The 14,369-nt window shown below is 42.4% G+C and overlaps 1 protein-coding gene across 1 annotated transcript; it reads left to right on the forward strand.

The window, feature by feature from the left end:
* The first annotated feature begins 783 nt into the window (after window positions 1–783).
* Window positions 784–11,017, forward strand: LOC119656547. Its single transcript, XM_038062910.1, has 5 exons — window positions 784–950; window positions 1,009–3,030; window positions 3,088–3,250; window positions 8,924–9,335; window positions 9,408–11,017. The coding sequence occupies exons 1-5, from the start codon at window positions 867–869 to the stop codon at window positions 10,180–10,182; spliced, it is 3,456 nt and encodes a 1,151-aa protein (XP_037918838.1). The 5' UTR covers window positions 784–866; the 3' UTR covers window positions 10,183–11,017.
* Window positions 11,018–14,369: the final 3,352 nt, after the last annotated feature.

The raw sequence follows: 14,369 nt of genomic DNA on the forward strand, positions 1-14,369 counted from the left end.
CCACCCAACTACTGGCCTATGTTGACGATATCAACATCATGGGAAGAACGACTCGAGACGTACAAACTGCCTTCATCCAGATCGAGCAAGCGGCGCCAGATCTTGGGCTGCACATCAATGAAGGCAAGACAAAATATATGGTGACAACGTCAGCGCCGAAAACCAACCAACAACATCAAACCGCACTGGTCAAACGGGATGAACAAAGATAGGAGACTACAACTTTGAGATCACAACTAGTGAAATCCGCGCATGGTTGTTGTCAGCCAACAGAGCCTATTTCAGTTTACAAAGACTGTTCCGCTCGAAACGTCTCACCATAGGGTCAAAGCTCTTACTGTGCAAGACAATGATCTTGCCAGTCCTCATGTATTCCTCGGAGACTTGGGTTCTTAGCAAGAAGAATTGCGAACTCTTGACCGCGTTTGAGAGAAAAATCCTCCGAAGAATTTTTGGCTCCTACGTGAGGATGGACGATTCCGTAGCCTACATAATGACGAAATCTATGAGCGATACGATGACCGTCAGGTTGTGGATAAAATCCGGCTCAATAGGATACGGTGGGCGGGTCACTTAATCCGTATGGATGAGGATGATCCAGCCCGGAAAGTCTATATATCTATGTCTGATGTCTGATTTTCGCATTAAGATCCATAGAAGCTTACACACGATAATTCAAAATTGCCCCGCCACCCACTTGGTTGCGTTCGTTCAACACTGGCTAGGTGCCCTGGCAGATACTTTACATATTCTTTTTCACCTCATTTTTCATGTGTGCAGCGTGCAGCGAAGTCTTCTGTCAAAAGTTTGTTTACAGCGTCGTCCTGTACTGAGTTTTGCAACGGTGGTGAGTGGAAAAATTCTCGATGGATCAGTTCGAGGGAATAGGTGGAATGGCATCGTCAGACGTATTGCATTTGCGCAATATGGCATCAACAGCAGATTTGCGAGTAAGTAATCCGCAAATTTCCATCCTTCGATATACATCATTCAATGTCTTTACTTCAGGAAACCTTGAGTAAAATCAAAACTTTGGATAAGGAAAATGTTGAGCATTTAATTTCGAGTATACAACAGATAGTTATGGGAGCACGCACAACTAGCGAAGATGCTATCGCCAACTCTGACATGCTGTTTCGGACATATTACAAAGCGCTGGACACAATCGGGGGAACTGATGATGTAGCCCTGCCTAGTTTTGATTCTTATCCAGCTGAAACGAAAGCGGATATTTTCTATGGAGTGCTGCTCGCAGACTATCACAAAAAAGTGGCGTCTAAGCAATTAGAACAGTTATGCCAACAAATAGTGGATTCGCTCGGAAATTCGTCCGCACCAATTTTGCTCACTTCTGTGAGGAGCGTGAATCTTTTCTATAACCGATACCCCAACGCCAAACTGGAATTCACCCTGACGAAGTTCTACTCGTGTCTCCAGTCGCAGTCGCCAGCCGTACGCGACGAATGCATTATTTTCTTCAGGAATTGGCTTAAAAACGGAAGCGAAACTGAGGACATATTCTTGACCATTGCGAAGCACTGGCCCTGGACCAACAAGTACAAATACATCCTTTTGTCGGTCATTCTTACTGACAACAAACTCGTAACTCTGCTCCCCACAGAGCAAGAGGTGTGTGAATTTCTTCAAGGGTCCCGGCTTTCCCTGAAACACAAGAATCTGTTTTCAGTCGGACAATTAGTGGTCAAAGCTCTGAGTAAGCAGAACTGCAACGAGTTCAATGAACTTCTCATCGGCATTTTAAAAACTGGTTCTCATGCTGAACTAATTTCTTTAAACTCCCAATGGATGCATTACGTGCTTAACAAAGACGATTTGTTTACGCAAATTGGTTTAGACCAGGAGCTTGAAAACATTCTGAAGTTAGACTACGTAGATGGCGATCACACGCGTCTAGTTCTGCTTTGCACAATATTCGAGCGGCAGTTCTACAAACACCCGCAGGTTGACGGTATCTGCGAATACTTGCAAGACAATTATGCGAAATTCAATCTCGACGCGCAGCTCTACGTATACAAGTTTATTGTAGGCCTTTTGATAGCAACCAATAGGAATGTGCATGAACGGCTACAATTTATCATTGTCTTTATTGAGAAGCACGTATTCGTGCCGTGTTCAGACTTCAGAAACACAGTTCTCGGGAAACTCCCTCTGGTTCTCGATTTTCTATCCAAAAAAATCAAAACTTTAGACCAGGCCATAGTAATCGATTTTTTTACTCACTTGAAAAGGATTTTCCATACCGGCATTACTCACAGCGAGTATCAACCGTTGATTTTCAACTTGAAAATGTTCGAAATTCTTTTGAAATGTTTCGAGTCGACGACACATAAAAGTCTTATGAAAAACTCAAGTGTAAACTTGCATAAAACACTTGCGAGAGTGTTAACTGAAGGAAATGTGTGGACATTCCAGGATGAATATGAAACCATATTTGCCTTGCTTTCATCTGCTGGGGATTTCGATGATGTCCGTGAATTGATTGTGAGAATCTTAAAGCAGTTGGTACTGGCCAATCGCGATGAAGAGTTCAAGCTGTGGAAAAAATTTGTGGGAGATCCTGAAATTGATAAATGCGCCTTAAGCGCTTACTACGCCAGGTTGTACATACATCGCAGCTGCTCGAATAGAGAGGCTGGTGAACAGTTTCTTGAATTTTCACTTGACCGGATAAAATCGAATATTGCCGAGCTAGAAGCGGATCCTTTGAACGCCTGTAAAACAGGTCTTCATATTTTCGGTTATTTTCAAGCGTTGAATGAGCTATTCAAGAATCAAACTTCGGCAGGACACATTACCAGTGCTTTGCTAAAAATCGCTGTAGGTTCCGCTGAGAGCGCAGTGAATTTTGTGTTGAGGCGGCTAAATCTGGCTGGAAATGAGGAAGGAAATGCCAGCTTTCAAACCATGGAGGAAAGTTTGGAGATGTTGGTGTCGGACTCGCAGTGGCCTTCGGAAGTACACTCAACTGATCGCAAGTTTTTATTGTTGTCTTTTTGGTTAACTCTGAAGGTAATTCAGTTGCGGTTCGCCGTCATTTTCCTATTAAATTAAATCTTGAATATGCAGGCATGCTGCGAGTTAGCAACATCTATTGGTTTATTGCTCACTGACAATTCGGAAGAAAACGATGAAGCCAGAGAACTTTTGAAAAAATGCTTGCATATCCAGGCGACAATTTTACATGGATGCCGTCATAAAGGAGCGATAGAAGCAGCAGGAGTTTCACTAGGTGAGTAGTAGCAGTCTACAATGTTCATTTTCAGTAGGAAACGATTTGAAATGTATATCCTTAAACGAGTAGTAGCCAATGATCCCGGCGTCATCGATTCCGGTGCGCCGAAATATGATTCAGCTCCTACCAGGTCTTGCTGACTATCCTGAATTCCTCTTCTGATATGCTGTGCTAGGTGGGATAGTGGATTCCACTGTTTCGCCACTCATTTACACCGGCAATGAGAGCCTTGAATTCCATGCGCTAATCGATCTGTTTCCAAATTTCGGCAGTCAGTCAGGCCTTGTGAAGACGCTTCAGGCGTTGCCGTAAAATTCGACTAGTGCCAAATACACCCCCTGTTCACAGTATTGAAAGCTTTCTTGAAATCGATGATGAGCAGCCACAGCGAAGGTCCAAACTGCGCGCAATGTTCTAAAATTATCTGTAGGGTATTGATGTGGTCACTGCAGGAGGGTCCCGAGCGGAAACCAACTTGCTCTCTGTCGATCAAGCTTTCGAGATGTTCTTTGATGCGTTCCAAAATTATTTTAGCTATTATCTTTGCGACGGCAGGAAGCAGGCAGATACCCCTTTAATTGTCACACTCAAAACGGGTCCGCTTCTTTATGATCTTAATGGTCATCCCCTTCCATTTTCTGGGAAAGGTCTTGGATATTCAAGATTTTTGTACGAGTAGAAGCAGTAGATTAGCAGTAACTGCTCTTGTCACGGCATGCACTACGCTGAATTTCTCGGAATTTCACTCGATATCGGGAGTTCTAGCGCATCACTCCCGTCATCGCTCGCAGCGGTCAGTAGAGCTTTCCACACCTTCCGTTCATCACTTTGCTTCTACGATTCCGCAGTCAGCCAGATCTTATGACGCCCATTCGGGAGGTGACCGACGAGATTTGTAGCACCCGAGAAAAGGACACTTTTGATGGCGACCCAGTGCTCATCGATATTCTCAGGTGGGTTACCCAGTGTGTCTGCCGTCTGATAAACAAGGTAACTCTCCTACAACTGATATAAAAAAGGGCTGGGGAGAAGTAGATCCTTCATGAATGGAATTTTAATATTTCATTCGAACGTCAACTATTCTCGTTAATTATGACGTCAACATCTTATTTGTATGGTTTAGGATGCGGTAAATTTTAACTTTGCAACTTTGACACTAATAGTCGGATTTCCATAAAACTTGGTATGTTTATGCATGAGACTGTCCTCTATGCCGGTGCAGGATGATGAACTTAAGGGGAGCTCGACCGTGCGCATGGAGTCGTGACCCGAGTGCCGCGATCGAGAGGGAAGATCCGCGACGGATCACAGTTCCGAATATTGTTTCTTCTGCCTCAGATATTTATTGAGGGGCGGCCCCTGAGGTTCCCTGGCATCCTTAACATCCTCAGGCCAGTATTTCAAAGAATTTATTTACATTTTATGATATATTCATCCACTAAAAACAAAAAAAATAAATATATAAAAGTAAAAGAAAATTGAAAAGTAAAAATAGATAAACAAAAAGAAAAATTGAATTAAATCAAAGAGAAAAAAATAGAAAAAAGAAAAGAAATGAGAGCCAAACAAAAAAAATAACACTTACACGTTGATTCACTCCGAGCTCGGCGTGGCGTGTATTTATGGTTGTTCTGTTTCTGTTTGTGGATAAAAATATTTAGACCATTAAAATACGAATTGCATAATTACCTAATCTTCTACTTCATTTACTTCGAGATACCAAAACTCGACTGAATTTTCCTTTCACTTTGAGAGTTCGTGGTTCCCTCTAGGGCTGGTTTTCGATGCGTCGCGTTGCGTACGGTTAGCAATGAACCATGCTTCTTGCACTACCAAACTCTTAACCCTCCAAAACGAACGCAAATCCACTTCCAAAATCACGCGGGACGGGCACAAATCAAAATCACTTCAGCCTTCTTCTCGCTCCAGCCTTAGTCTTTACACCTTCTGTACCAGCTTCTTGGATACACACTGTGATTTTCTCAAGATCGGGCTACGAAAACGACACTTTTGGTTAGTATTGTGATATCACCGGAATAATTGTAACACCAGAATGTCCACCGATCGCCGGAATATCAACGGTATTCACATCAACTCTACATGAATCAGAAATGAATTTACGAGCACGGACAATGTTCAAAGTTGAAACACCGAAGAGACGACGGGGATAGTACTTTCCTTTGGATTTTAGAACTTCTGCGACAATTGGTACACACGAGTTTACAGGATTTGTAATAATCGCAATTAAAGCCTTTGGACAATAGTCCGCAATGGTAGAAGTCAAATCGCGAACGATACCAGCAGTGGTGTTGGACAAATCATCTCGGGTCATTCCAGGTTTACGTGACACACCTGCTGAGATAACAACTAAATCGGCGCCTTTAAACCAATTAGCAACTTGCTCTGCTCCAAGGTATCCCTTTACACTCCTGGCTATGGCGATGTGGGAAAGATCGGCTTTAAGAGCCAGAACAGGGGCTGCCCGATACCACCAGATGCTCCAGCGAAATTCCTCGATCGTTCCCTCCCATCTTCATGGCTGTCTCAGGTGCCAAACCCAACCTTTCTCCTCGTCTCACCGACCGTTGCACAGCTGTTCAACCAAGAAACGGTCCCCATGCCGCTACGCTCGCCTTGGACTTTGTTGAACTCCGAAAGTTCATGTTGCAGCAACATGCGTGTGCGCCTAGGGCAAATTATTCCCCTCCGTCAAGATTAATTCACCCGAATGCATTCAATAATGTGCAATCTGCGGCGAACATTAAGGTAATTGCACATTATGAAATGCATTATTTGAGCAAATTAATTCAGAAAGAGGCGAATGAGATTCCGCTCCCGTCGCGAAGCCACGGTCACTACAATCCTGCTGCTTATATCTGGCCTCGAACATTGGTCAGGGTCAGTTTACTCAGTCTTTTCAATTTGGTCGGGATATTTGCCAGTCGTCAGGGATTGATTCGCTATCCCATACCTTAAACATTAGTTGATGAACCGCTTGGTGCGGTTTTTCCCTGTACTTCTTTAGTTCACAGATCTGTTGGTTCAACCAGGCCTCCTTTTTCTGTCAGTGAAGCTGCTTCTCGACTCGACGGAGTTCGTGATAGGTCTCTGCGCGTGCCCGCGTTATTTGAGCATTCATTTCGTTGCTAACTTACATTCATCGTCGAACTAGTTGTTGTGTCTTTTTTTTTTGGGCCAAGTATGTTTGCGGCCAAATCAATCATAGATAGCGTTCTTCAGGAGGTTGTGAAGATCATTTATCGATGTTTCATTTTCAGGACCTTTATTAACTGTGGTTATTTCGGAATCCATTTGTTCCTTACAGGTGTTGTAACGACAATATTTGGTTTGTCGATGGTCAAACGACCATCCCAAATTGGCTCCATCGAAGTGCTTGGTCGACACGTGCTTGCGCACATCTGTGCTAGCCAGGCTCGGGAGTGTGGGTGGAGGTCCTTTAACCACTTGAATCCCTCACATGTCATTATACAAAATTTCACGTCTCCTTACCGGTGCGTAGGTCCACACTGGATTCTGAAAAATACTCAAACATGAGGTTTCGCGCGATCATAACGACATAAACAACACGCGAGCTAAACTTGGAAATAACAAAAACAAGTCGGGAAACCGGAAGCTGGACGCTTCAGGTACGAAAGGTTTTGTGTATTTATTAGTACGTGGCATGTAATATATGCATATATTACGTGAGAATATCCACTTTCGGATGATATTGACATTCACAGTCTTGAATTTGCAAAGAAGCGACAACTTTGACGTATTATAACTTTGTTAGTAATAGTGCGATTTCCACCAAGCTTGGTAAGATCATGCTCTATGTTATACTCTATATTGCTGCGAAATTTCGTGGTCCTAGCATGAACTTAAGGGGGGTTTTGAAGCGAATTACTGAAAATTATAGTAATATACTATTATTAACTTTATTTGTGCAGATATCAGTGTGGAAGGTATTTCGGAGCCCAGGCACCATATAGTGGCAGCCTCTTGATTTTTTTCAGATTTTTCGGTTGGGTGATTTCTGAGAATGGCCCCCGTAAAGGAATGGTCACTTTCAACCCCTCGTATTCCCCACCTTCCAACAAATGTCAAAACAAAGACCAGCTTCGAAAGGTACTAACCGAGACCTTTAATTTGATACCCCACATGACTATATTTGATGAAAAAAAAATTTACATCCCCCTTTTGCATGTATGGGGACCCCTCCTTAAATTCGTTGTAAAAGGATGTAATTCACTGTATGCGTGAGCGTTCACAGTTCCCACCTTTCCACCAAATTTGGTGTCAATCGCTGCAACCGTCTCCGAGAAAAATGCGTGTGACGGACAGACAGACAGACGGACAGACAGACAGACAGACAGACAGTAAACCGATTTTAATAAGGTTTTGTGTTTTCACAAAACCTTAAAAAACAGCTCGGCCGCTAGCGTGGAGCAGTAAAACTTCGAACCCGAGTGCCGCGATCGAAAGGGAGGATCCATGACAGATTACATCCTCGATCATTGTTCCTCCCGCCTCTGAGGCTCTCGCCCTTTCTTGGTCATCTCTGGCCACTAAGGATGCTCGTTTGACCATCACATAACCCTATTAGTCATTACAGTGTTGCAGAGGGTTTTATTGTAGATGGCTTTAAGATTGGCTATCATCTAATTGTCAGAGGTGATTCTAGGCGGTGTTGTAATTGGTTATTAAAATTCCCAAGTAGGATTTGATATCATACAGGCTTCGAGGATACGCTCTACTGCCTAAAAATTGTAGTTTGGGTAAAGTTATCTATTGTCTATTAATATATCTTTCTTCGACTCTGCAGTCTCCTCTGTAGAGGCGTGAACCTTAATGAAGCGCAAACGCAAAGTGCATAGCTTTTCGTTTGTTTTCAAAGCCGATAATGGCAGGTTTTTTTTTTGGGTGACTGTTAAACCTACTTCGTGCATATGATTTACTGGCTGGCCACTATAAGATGTGGTGTAGTGGCTGATTTCCAAGAAACCGGTCCCTGTCCAATGCATCTCTTGCAACGCTGTTACATCAGCTTGGCTGTTGGCAGTTGGTACAATTTGTCCCGTTTTCAGGGGCAGGAGACACGCCTTCGTCCTTCGCTATTGGCAGTTTTTCATTAAGAAGAAGGTAAAGGTAGGGTTCGGTAGTAGAGCTGCTTTTGTTTCCTAGGTTTTATGCTCCATCGTAGGTACCAATCTACGTTGCGCCCTGGGACCTACGACGCTTTGACCACGAGACCATAAAATGTTCCTCGATGCTGCTTGAATAGTATCACCCAACAGTAACTGCCACACCCAGTTCTTTTTTAGCTGGACTAGCTTTCTTAGTCATAACGGTGACATTGCTCTTTTTCTACCTCGAGTTTTCGGCTTACATTCGAACGTTAAAGCGATCGCATTAATAATATTATTTCCTTTTTTTGTGGTGTGCAGTGCTATTATATTATTGCTATATTATTTCAAAATCAATCAAATTATGTGGAAGGTAATGGCTGGACATACATTCCATACAGTACACTGGTGATTAAACAAAAACACTTACTAACAAAAATATTAAACTTGGTATCAAGCCTGCACTGCTATAAGTTTTTTTGCAACTGAATATCATTTATATTAAGAACATCTTTCCTATACAATTTCAACGTATATTTTACAGGACTTTTGGTAAAAGGGATGTCACGATCGCACGCTTCACATACGCAGACATATAAAATCCTCTACGACTGTTTTGATGTTTTGTTTGGTAGTGTCAACAAAACAAGTACAACCAGGCGCGGTGCCGGTCTATCTATCATGTTTCATCATTTTATTAAAAATGATGCCCATAAAAGTCGGCCACTTTTTCAATATGCCATCAAAATTCTTCTGGAACATGTGAAAAAGTCCAGAAGTCCCGCTCATCTTGTGAACGCCACGAATGATTGCCATGATAATTTTGATGCTTTGGTTTTGCATTATTTGTGTGTTTTAGTTCGGGATTCTGATCTCAAGGATAGTATATCGGAGTATTATGACGAGATTATGATGGCTTCAATTGTTCGTATAAACGACAAAGAATGGAGCGTAAGGTGAGTAATTAGCTTCGTCTGATATTAAATTAAAGGCCAAAGTTGATCATATCGCGTTATGCTTCACTTCAGAAATGGCGCATTGCAATTGTTCGGTGCATTGGTCCCAAAAATTGTCGGTCAAAAACAAGCAGTCACTGGAGATGAGGAACCTCCATCGTGGGACCCATCAGAAATTACGTTTACTGAGTTCTGCATAAAACTCCCAAAAACAAATGCGTACATTTTAGCATATTGTAAAGAGTCTAGAGTTGCTCGGAAGTCGACTTCTTCAATCATACTCTTTCTAGAATTTTTATCGAATATTGATTTTATAAAAAAGGAAGAACGGGACAATTACTTTGGTCTATTGCTTGAATATAGGGAAATACTTTGGTGTTTTTTGTCACACTATTGTGAAAAAGTGAGAAAACTATCATCGAAATGCTTAGCAAGATTTCATGACTTTCATAACGAATTGCCTGATTTAGTACTGAGTGCAATAAAAGTAATTTTTGCAGTTACAGATGAGAATTTTGTACATGGTTTAATCTTCTTCTTTATCCATGCTATTCATAAGCTCAACTTGGAAACGCAATTTATTCTAAGTTATCAATATAATGATTTCCCTAAACTATTTCGAGAGGAGCTCGAACGCCAACAACAGCTGAAAATATTTAGTCCTTATGTGAAAACATATTTGCTAGTGCTATTCGAAATGGTCAAATTTGATTTAAGTGAAGATTGTGTGCGAGAAATGCTTGCCATTAGCTTTCGTTACATACACAAAGCCTCAAGTACAAACTTTGGGTTACCAGTTTTGAAAGAAAAAATGGATAAAATAAAGAAATGTTCCAAGGTAGAATAAGCATAGTAATTAGGTTAAAAGAGTCTAGTCATACTTTTTAAGACAAATACTTTTTAAAAATAGATTTTACTTGGCCAAATTTTTACGGAGAGTGTTTCAATATTATTCTAGTTGCAAAAGCAGAGTAGAGTGATCACGGAAGGCTTGAAGGCATGACAAAAAAAAAAAAACAAAATGCGAATCCAGCATGTAGAATGATAAATCTGGTATTTAAAAACAAACGAAAATTACATTAAAGTAGAATATATCTGTTTTAAAGAACGGAAATACGTAGTTGTCTTCAAGTGTCAATATTTTTCACTTTCAAAGGTCTTTTATCATTTAAAGCGATCTTTTAGGCGCGAAGGAGATATAGATATAAAAAAGAAGAATATACAGCATCATTTCAGTACAAGATTGTCCCTATGTAAGGCAAACAGACTCTCGATTTGAAATAAAGGAGTATCTCAGAAAGTACAATCAATTACATAAAAGTAATTAAATTGAAATTTTGAAATTCTGATAAGCAGTCTAATTTCCTTTTACAGAACTTAGATTTTAGGCTTTTAAACTTTTAAATTCAATGAGAAATCTTTTTCTTGTAAGAGTTTTGTTAGTAAAGTATATAGCATTGTGAGAAAAAAAAAATCTTTTGTATGAATTTAATTTCTGTTTGAAGAAAATAATTGGATTTACGCTACCCAATTTCTGAATACAATTTGCAATGATTAAATTGGTTTTAAGGTTTTGTGTAAAATAAAACCTTATTAAAATCGGTAACCGCAGTCAATAGAGGACCTGGAGATGAAGTATCAACAAATGATCTTCACAACCGCCTGAAGAACGTTATCATTGATATGGCCACAAACATACTTGGCCCCAGCCGCAAAAGGAGTCGGAACGGCTGGTTTGACGATGAATGTAAGCTAGCAACGGAACGGAAGAATGCCGCATACCGAGTAATGTAACATTTTAAAAGAACGCGGGCACGCGCAGAAACCTATCACGAACTCCGTCGAGCGGAGAAGCGTCCGTCTGTGAGGAAAAAGGGAGAACCAACAAGTCTGTGAACTAGAAAAGTACAGGGAGCAACCGCATCAGGCGCGGAAGTTTTACCAACAAGTCGGCAGGATGAAGCTTTATACACCTCGATGCTCATCCTGCCGAGACAAAGAGGGAAATCGGATTTCCGACAGAATGGGCATATTGGAGCGATGGGTTGAGTACTTTGATGAGCTACTGAACAAATACTACCAGCACCAAGTATAGGAGAAACAGTCCGTGCAATTCATCGGCTAAAAACTCATAAGTTGCCAGGAGCCGACGGAATTACAGCCGATTTGGTTAAATATGGAGGCGACCAGTTACACCAAGTGGTTCATCAACTTGTGCTCAAGGTATAGGACAGCGAATCAATGCCTGATGATTGCCAACGAGGCATTATCTTTCTAATACATAAAAGGGAGATATCACACAGTGCAGCACGTTTGCAGCAATTATAGAGTTATCACGTTGCTGTGTACCATCTATAAGATATTCTCCGCTATCTTACTAGGTCGGATAGCCCTATACGCCCAGAACATCATTGGCCCATACCAAAGAGGCTTCACTCCAGGCAAATCAGCAACAGACCAGATTTTCTCTGTGCGGCAAACGATGAAAAAACTGTTGGAATATGGACATATTTTCATCGACTTTAAAGCCGCCTATGATAGCATAACATAACTGTACACGGCCATGAGAGAATTCGGTATCCCAACGAAATTAATAACACTGACTAGGCTGACCTTGACCAATGTGCGAAGCCAGATAAAAGCAGCAGGATCACTCTCAAGACCATTCGACATCAACAACGGTCTACGACAAGGGGATGCCCTATCATGCATGGGCATTTCTCAAGGGCGGTTGAAAAAGGAGTCCGTCTTCGTTGATAAATGTGTTAATAAGACATTTGAATTTCTGTGCGGTGCAACTGAAAAATTGCAGTTAGAAGCGAGAGCTAAAAACGAAGAGTCTTCTTTTTTTTTCTTCAGCCTTTGTCCCGTTCCCAAGCGGGGTCGGCTCGTCGTGATCGGCTTCGCCATTTGGCTCTATCGAATGCCTGATCTGGGTGCAATCTCGAGGCTTTCAAATCCCCATCCAGCGTATCAAGCAACCGTTGTTTAGGTCTGCCTTTTGGTCGTTTACCATCGACTTCGATGTTCAGACCAATCTTGGCAAGTGAATTCTCGTTTGCACGAATTGCGTGACCATACCATCGAAGACGCCTCTCTCGCAACTTTTCCACGATCGGTGCAACCCCATAACGATCGCGGATATCCTCATTTCGGATGTGATCTAAACGTGTGACGCCACTAGTCCAACGTAGCATCTTCGTCTCCATTACTGCAAGACGCCGTTCATTGTCTTTTATAGTTGGCCAACACTCCGAACCATAGAGAGCGACTGGACGGACGACATTGCGGTAAATTTTAGATTTGAGACGTTCGTTGATACGTCGATCACAAAGGACACCAGTTGTGGAACGCCACTTCATCCAGGTTGCGTTAATGCGTGAAGCAATTTCATAACGCAGCTCTCCATTGGCTGATAACGTTGACCCGAGGTATTTAAATCGCTCAGTTCTGGGCAGATCACTGCCGCTGACAGTGATTGTACCTGTTTCATGGGGATCGGTCGTCAAAAATTCGGTTTTATTTAGTTTGAAAACGAGATCGTGTTGCATGAGGCGATCATTCCATTTTTGAACAAGTTGCTCGAGATCATTTTTGCTATCAGATGCTAGGAAAACATCATCTGCATAAAGCAGTGTGTAGGGCGCTGGACGTTGGATATCCCGTGTGACGGTGTCCATAACAAGGACAAAGAGTAGTGGTGAGAGGGCACTTCCTTGATGAACTCCAACAGAGACACGAAGCGGTTTTGATACACCCGCCATACTTCGAACTTTACTTTTCGGATCGTGGTAGAGCAATTGAACCCAGCGCACGAGTTCTTCTGGCACGAAGTGTTGTCGTAAAGCATACCAGATGAGTTCGTGTGGTACACGGTCAAACGCTTTCTCTAGATCCAGAAAGGCAATGTAAAGAGGGCGATGCTTCTCACGGTGTTTCTCCATGAGTAACCGCGCAGCGTGTATTGCGTCAGTAGTTCCGCAGTTCTTGACAAATCCGGCTTGATTCACGGTTATTTCAACAATTTCGCGAATACGGTTGTCAAGAATGCGTTCAAAAATCTTCATGGTATGGGAAAGTAACCGGATCGGACGGTAATTTGAACATTCTGCTGGGCTACCTTTCTTTTTCCATATTGGAACAGTGGTACTTTCTTGCCAGTCAGATGGTGTTCAGCCTTCCTGAATAACCCGGTTAAAGAATTCACTGAGCCACAGTGTTGGGTCCCAGCTCTTCGCTTTCCAGAGCTCAGATGCGATGTCGTCAGGTCCTGTTGCTTTCCCCGATTTCATTTGTTTCATTGCCTCCTCGACTTCAGTTGCGCTGACTGGTGGAACTGCTCCAAATGTCGGCAATGATTGTGGAAGTGGAGGATGAGCAAATTCTTCAGTTGAAATCTGCTCGAAGTATTCTCGCCATCTATCCGTCGCGGTTCGACGGTTGGTAAGCAAAGTACCGTTCTTGTCATTAACACAACAGAAGTGTTCGATATCCTGTGTGCGTTCATCACGGCTTTTAGCAAGTCGATACAGATCTCTCTCGCCATCCCGAGTGTCCAGTTTATCGTAAAGATTTTTGAAATGGTTCGCTCGGGTGACAGCGACCGCTTTCTTTGCTTCCCGGTTGGCATTCTTATAAATTTGCCAATTAGCAGGCGTTTTATCGTCGAGAAATTTGTGGTAGAGGCGTTTCTTTTCACGGACCTTCATTTCAACATCATCATTCCAAAGCCAAGTATCTCGGTTGATGTACCGCTTACCCGGCTTGGTGACCCCGAGGGTTGAAGAGGCCGCTTTGTGGATCGTGTCTTTCATTTGGTTCCATGATTCTTCCACATTCGTAATGGTTGGCAATCGTATGAGTGAGACCGTTTCTTCTGTCTCCTCACCAAACCGCCACCATTTAATGCGCGGCGGGCCAGTGCGTTCCTCACGCTGTTTTATCGGTGGCTTAATTCGCAGGACGGCAATCAACGGCCGATGTTGAGGTGCGATGGTCTCATAGGGAACGACTTTGCAATCAGTGGCAGTGGTA

This window comes from Hermetia illucens, chromosome 5, assembly GCF_905115235.1.
Source record: "Hermetia illucens chromosome 5, iHerIll2.2.curated.20191125, whole genome shotgun sequence".
NCBI classification, from domain to species: Eukaryota; Metazoa; Arthropoda; class Insecta; order Diptera; family Stratiomyidae; genus Hermetia; species Hermetia illucens.

What these genes read in the sequence shown, in the direction of transcription:
- LOC119656547 (XM_038062910.1), top strand. Translation starts at nt 867, where the DNA reads ATGGATCAGTTCGAGGGAATAGGTGGAATGGCATCGTCAGACGTATTG. An exon ending in CATCAACAGCAGATTTGCGA is followed by an intron (nt 951 to 1,008) that starts GTAAGTAATCCG and finishes TCTTTACTTCAG; the next exon opens with GAAACCTTGAGTAAAATCAA. An exon ending in AGCAGCAGGAGTTTCACTAG is followed by an intron (nt 3,251 to 8,923) that starts GTGAGTAGTAGC and finishes TATATTTTACAG; the next exon opens with GACTTTTGGTAAAAGGGATG.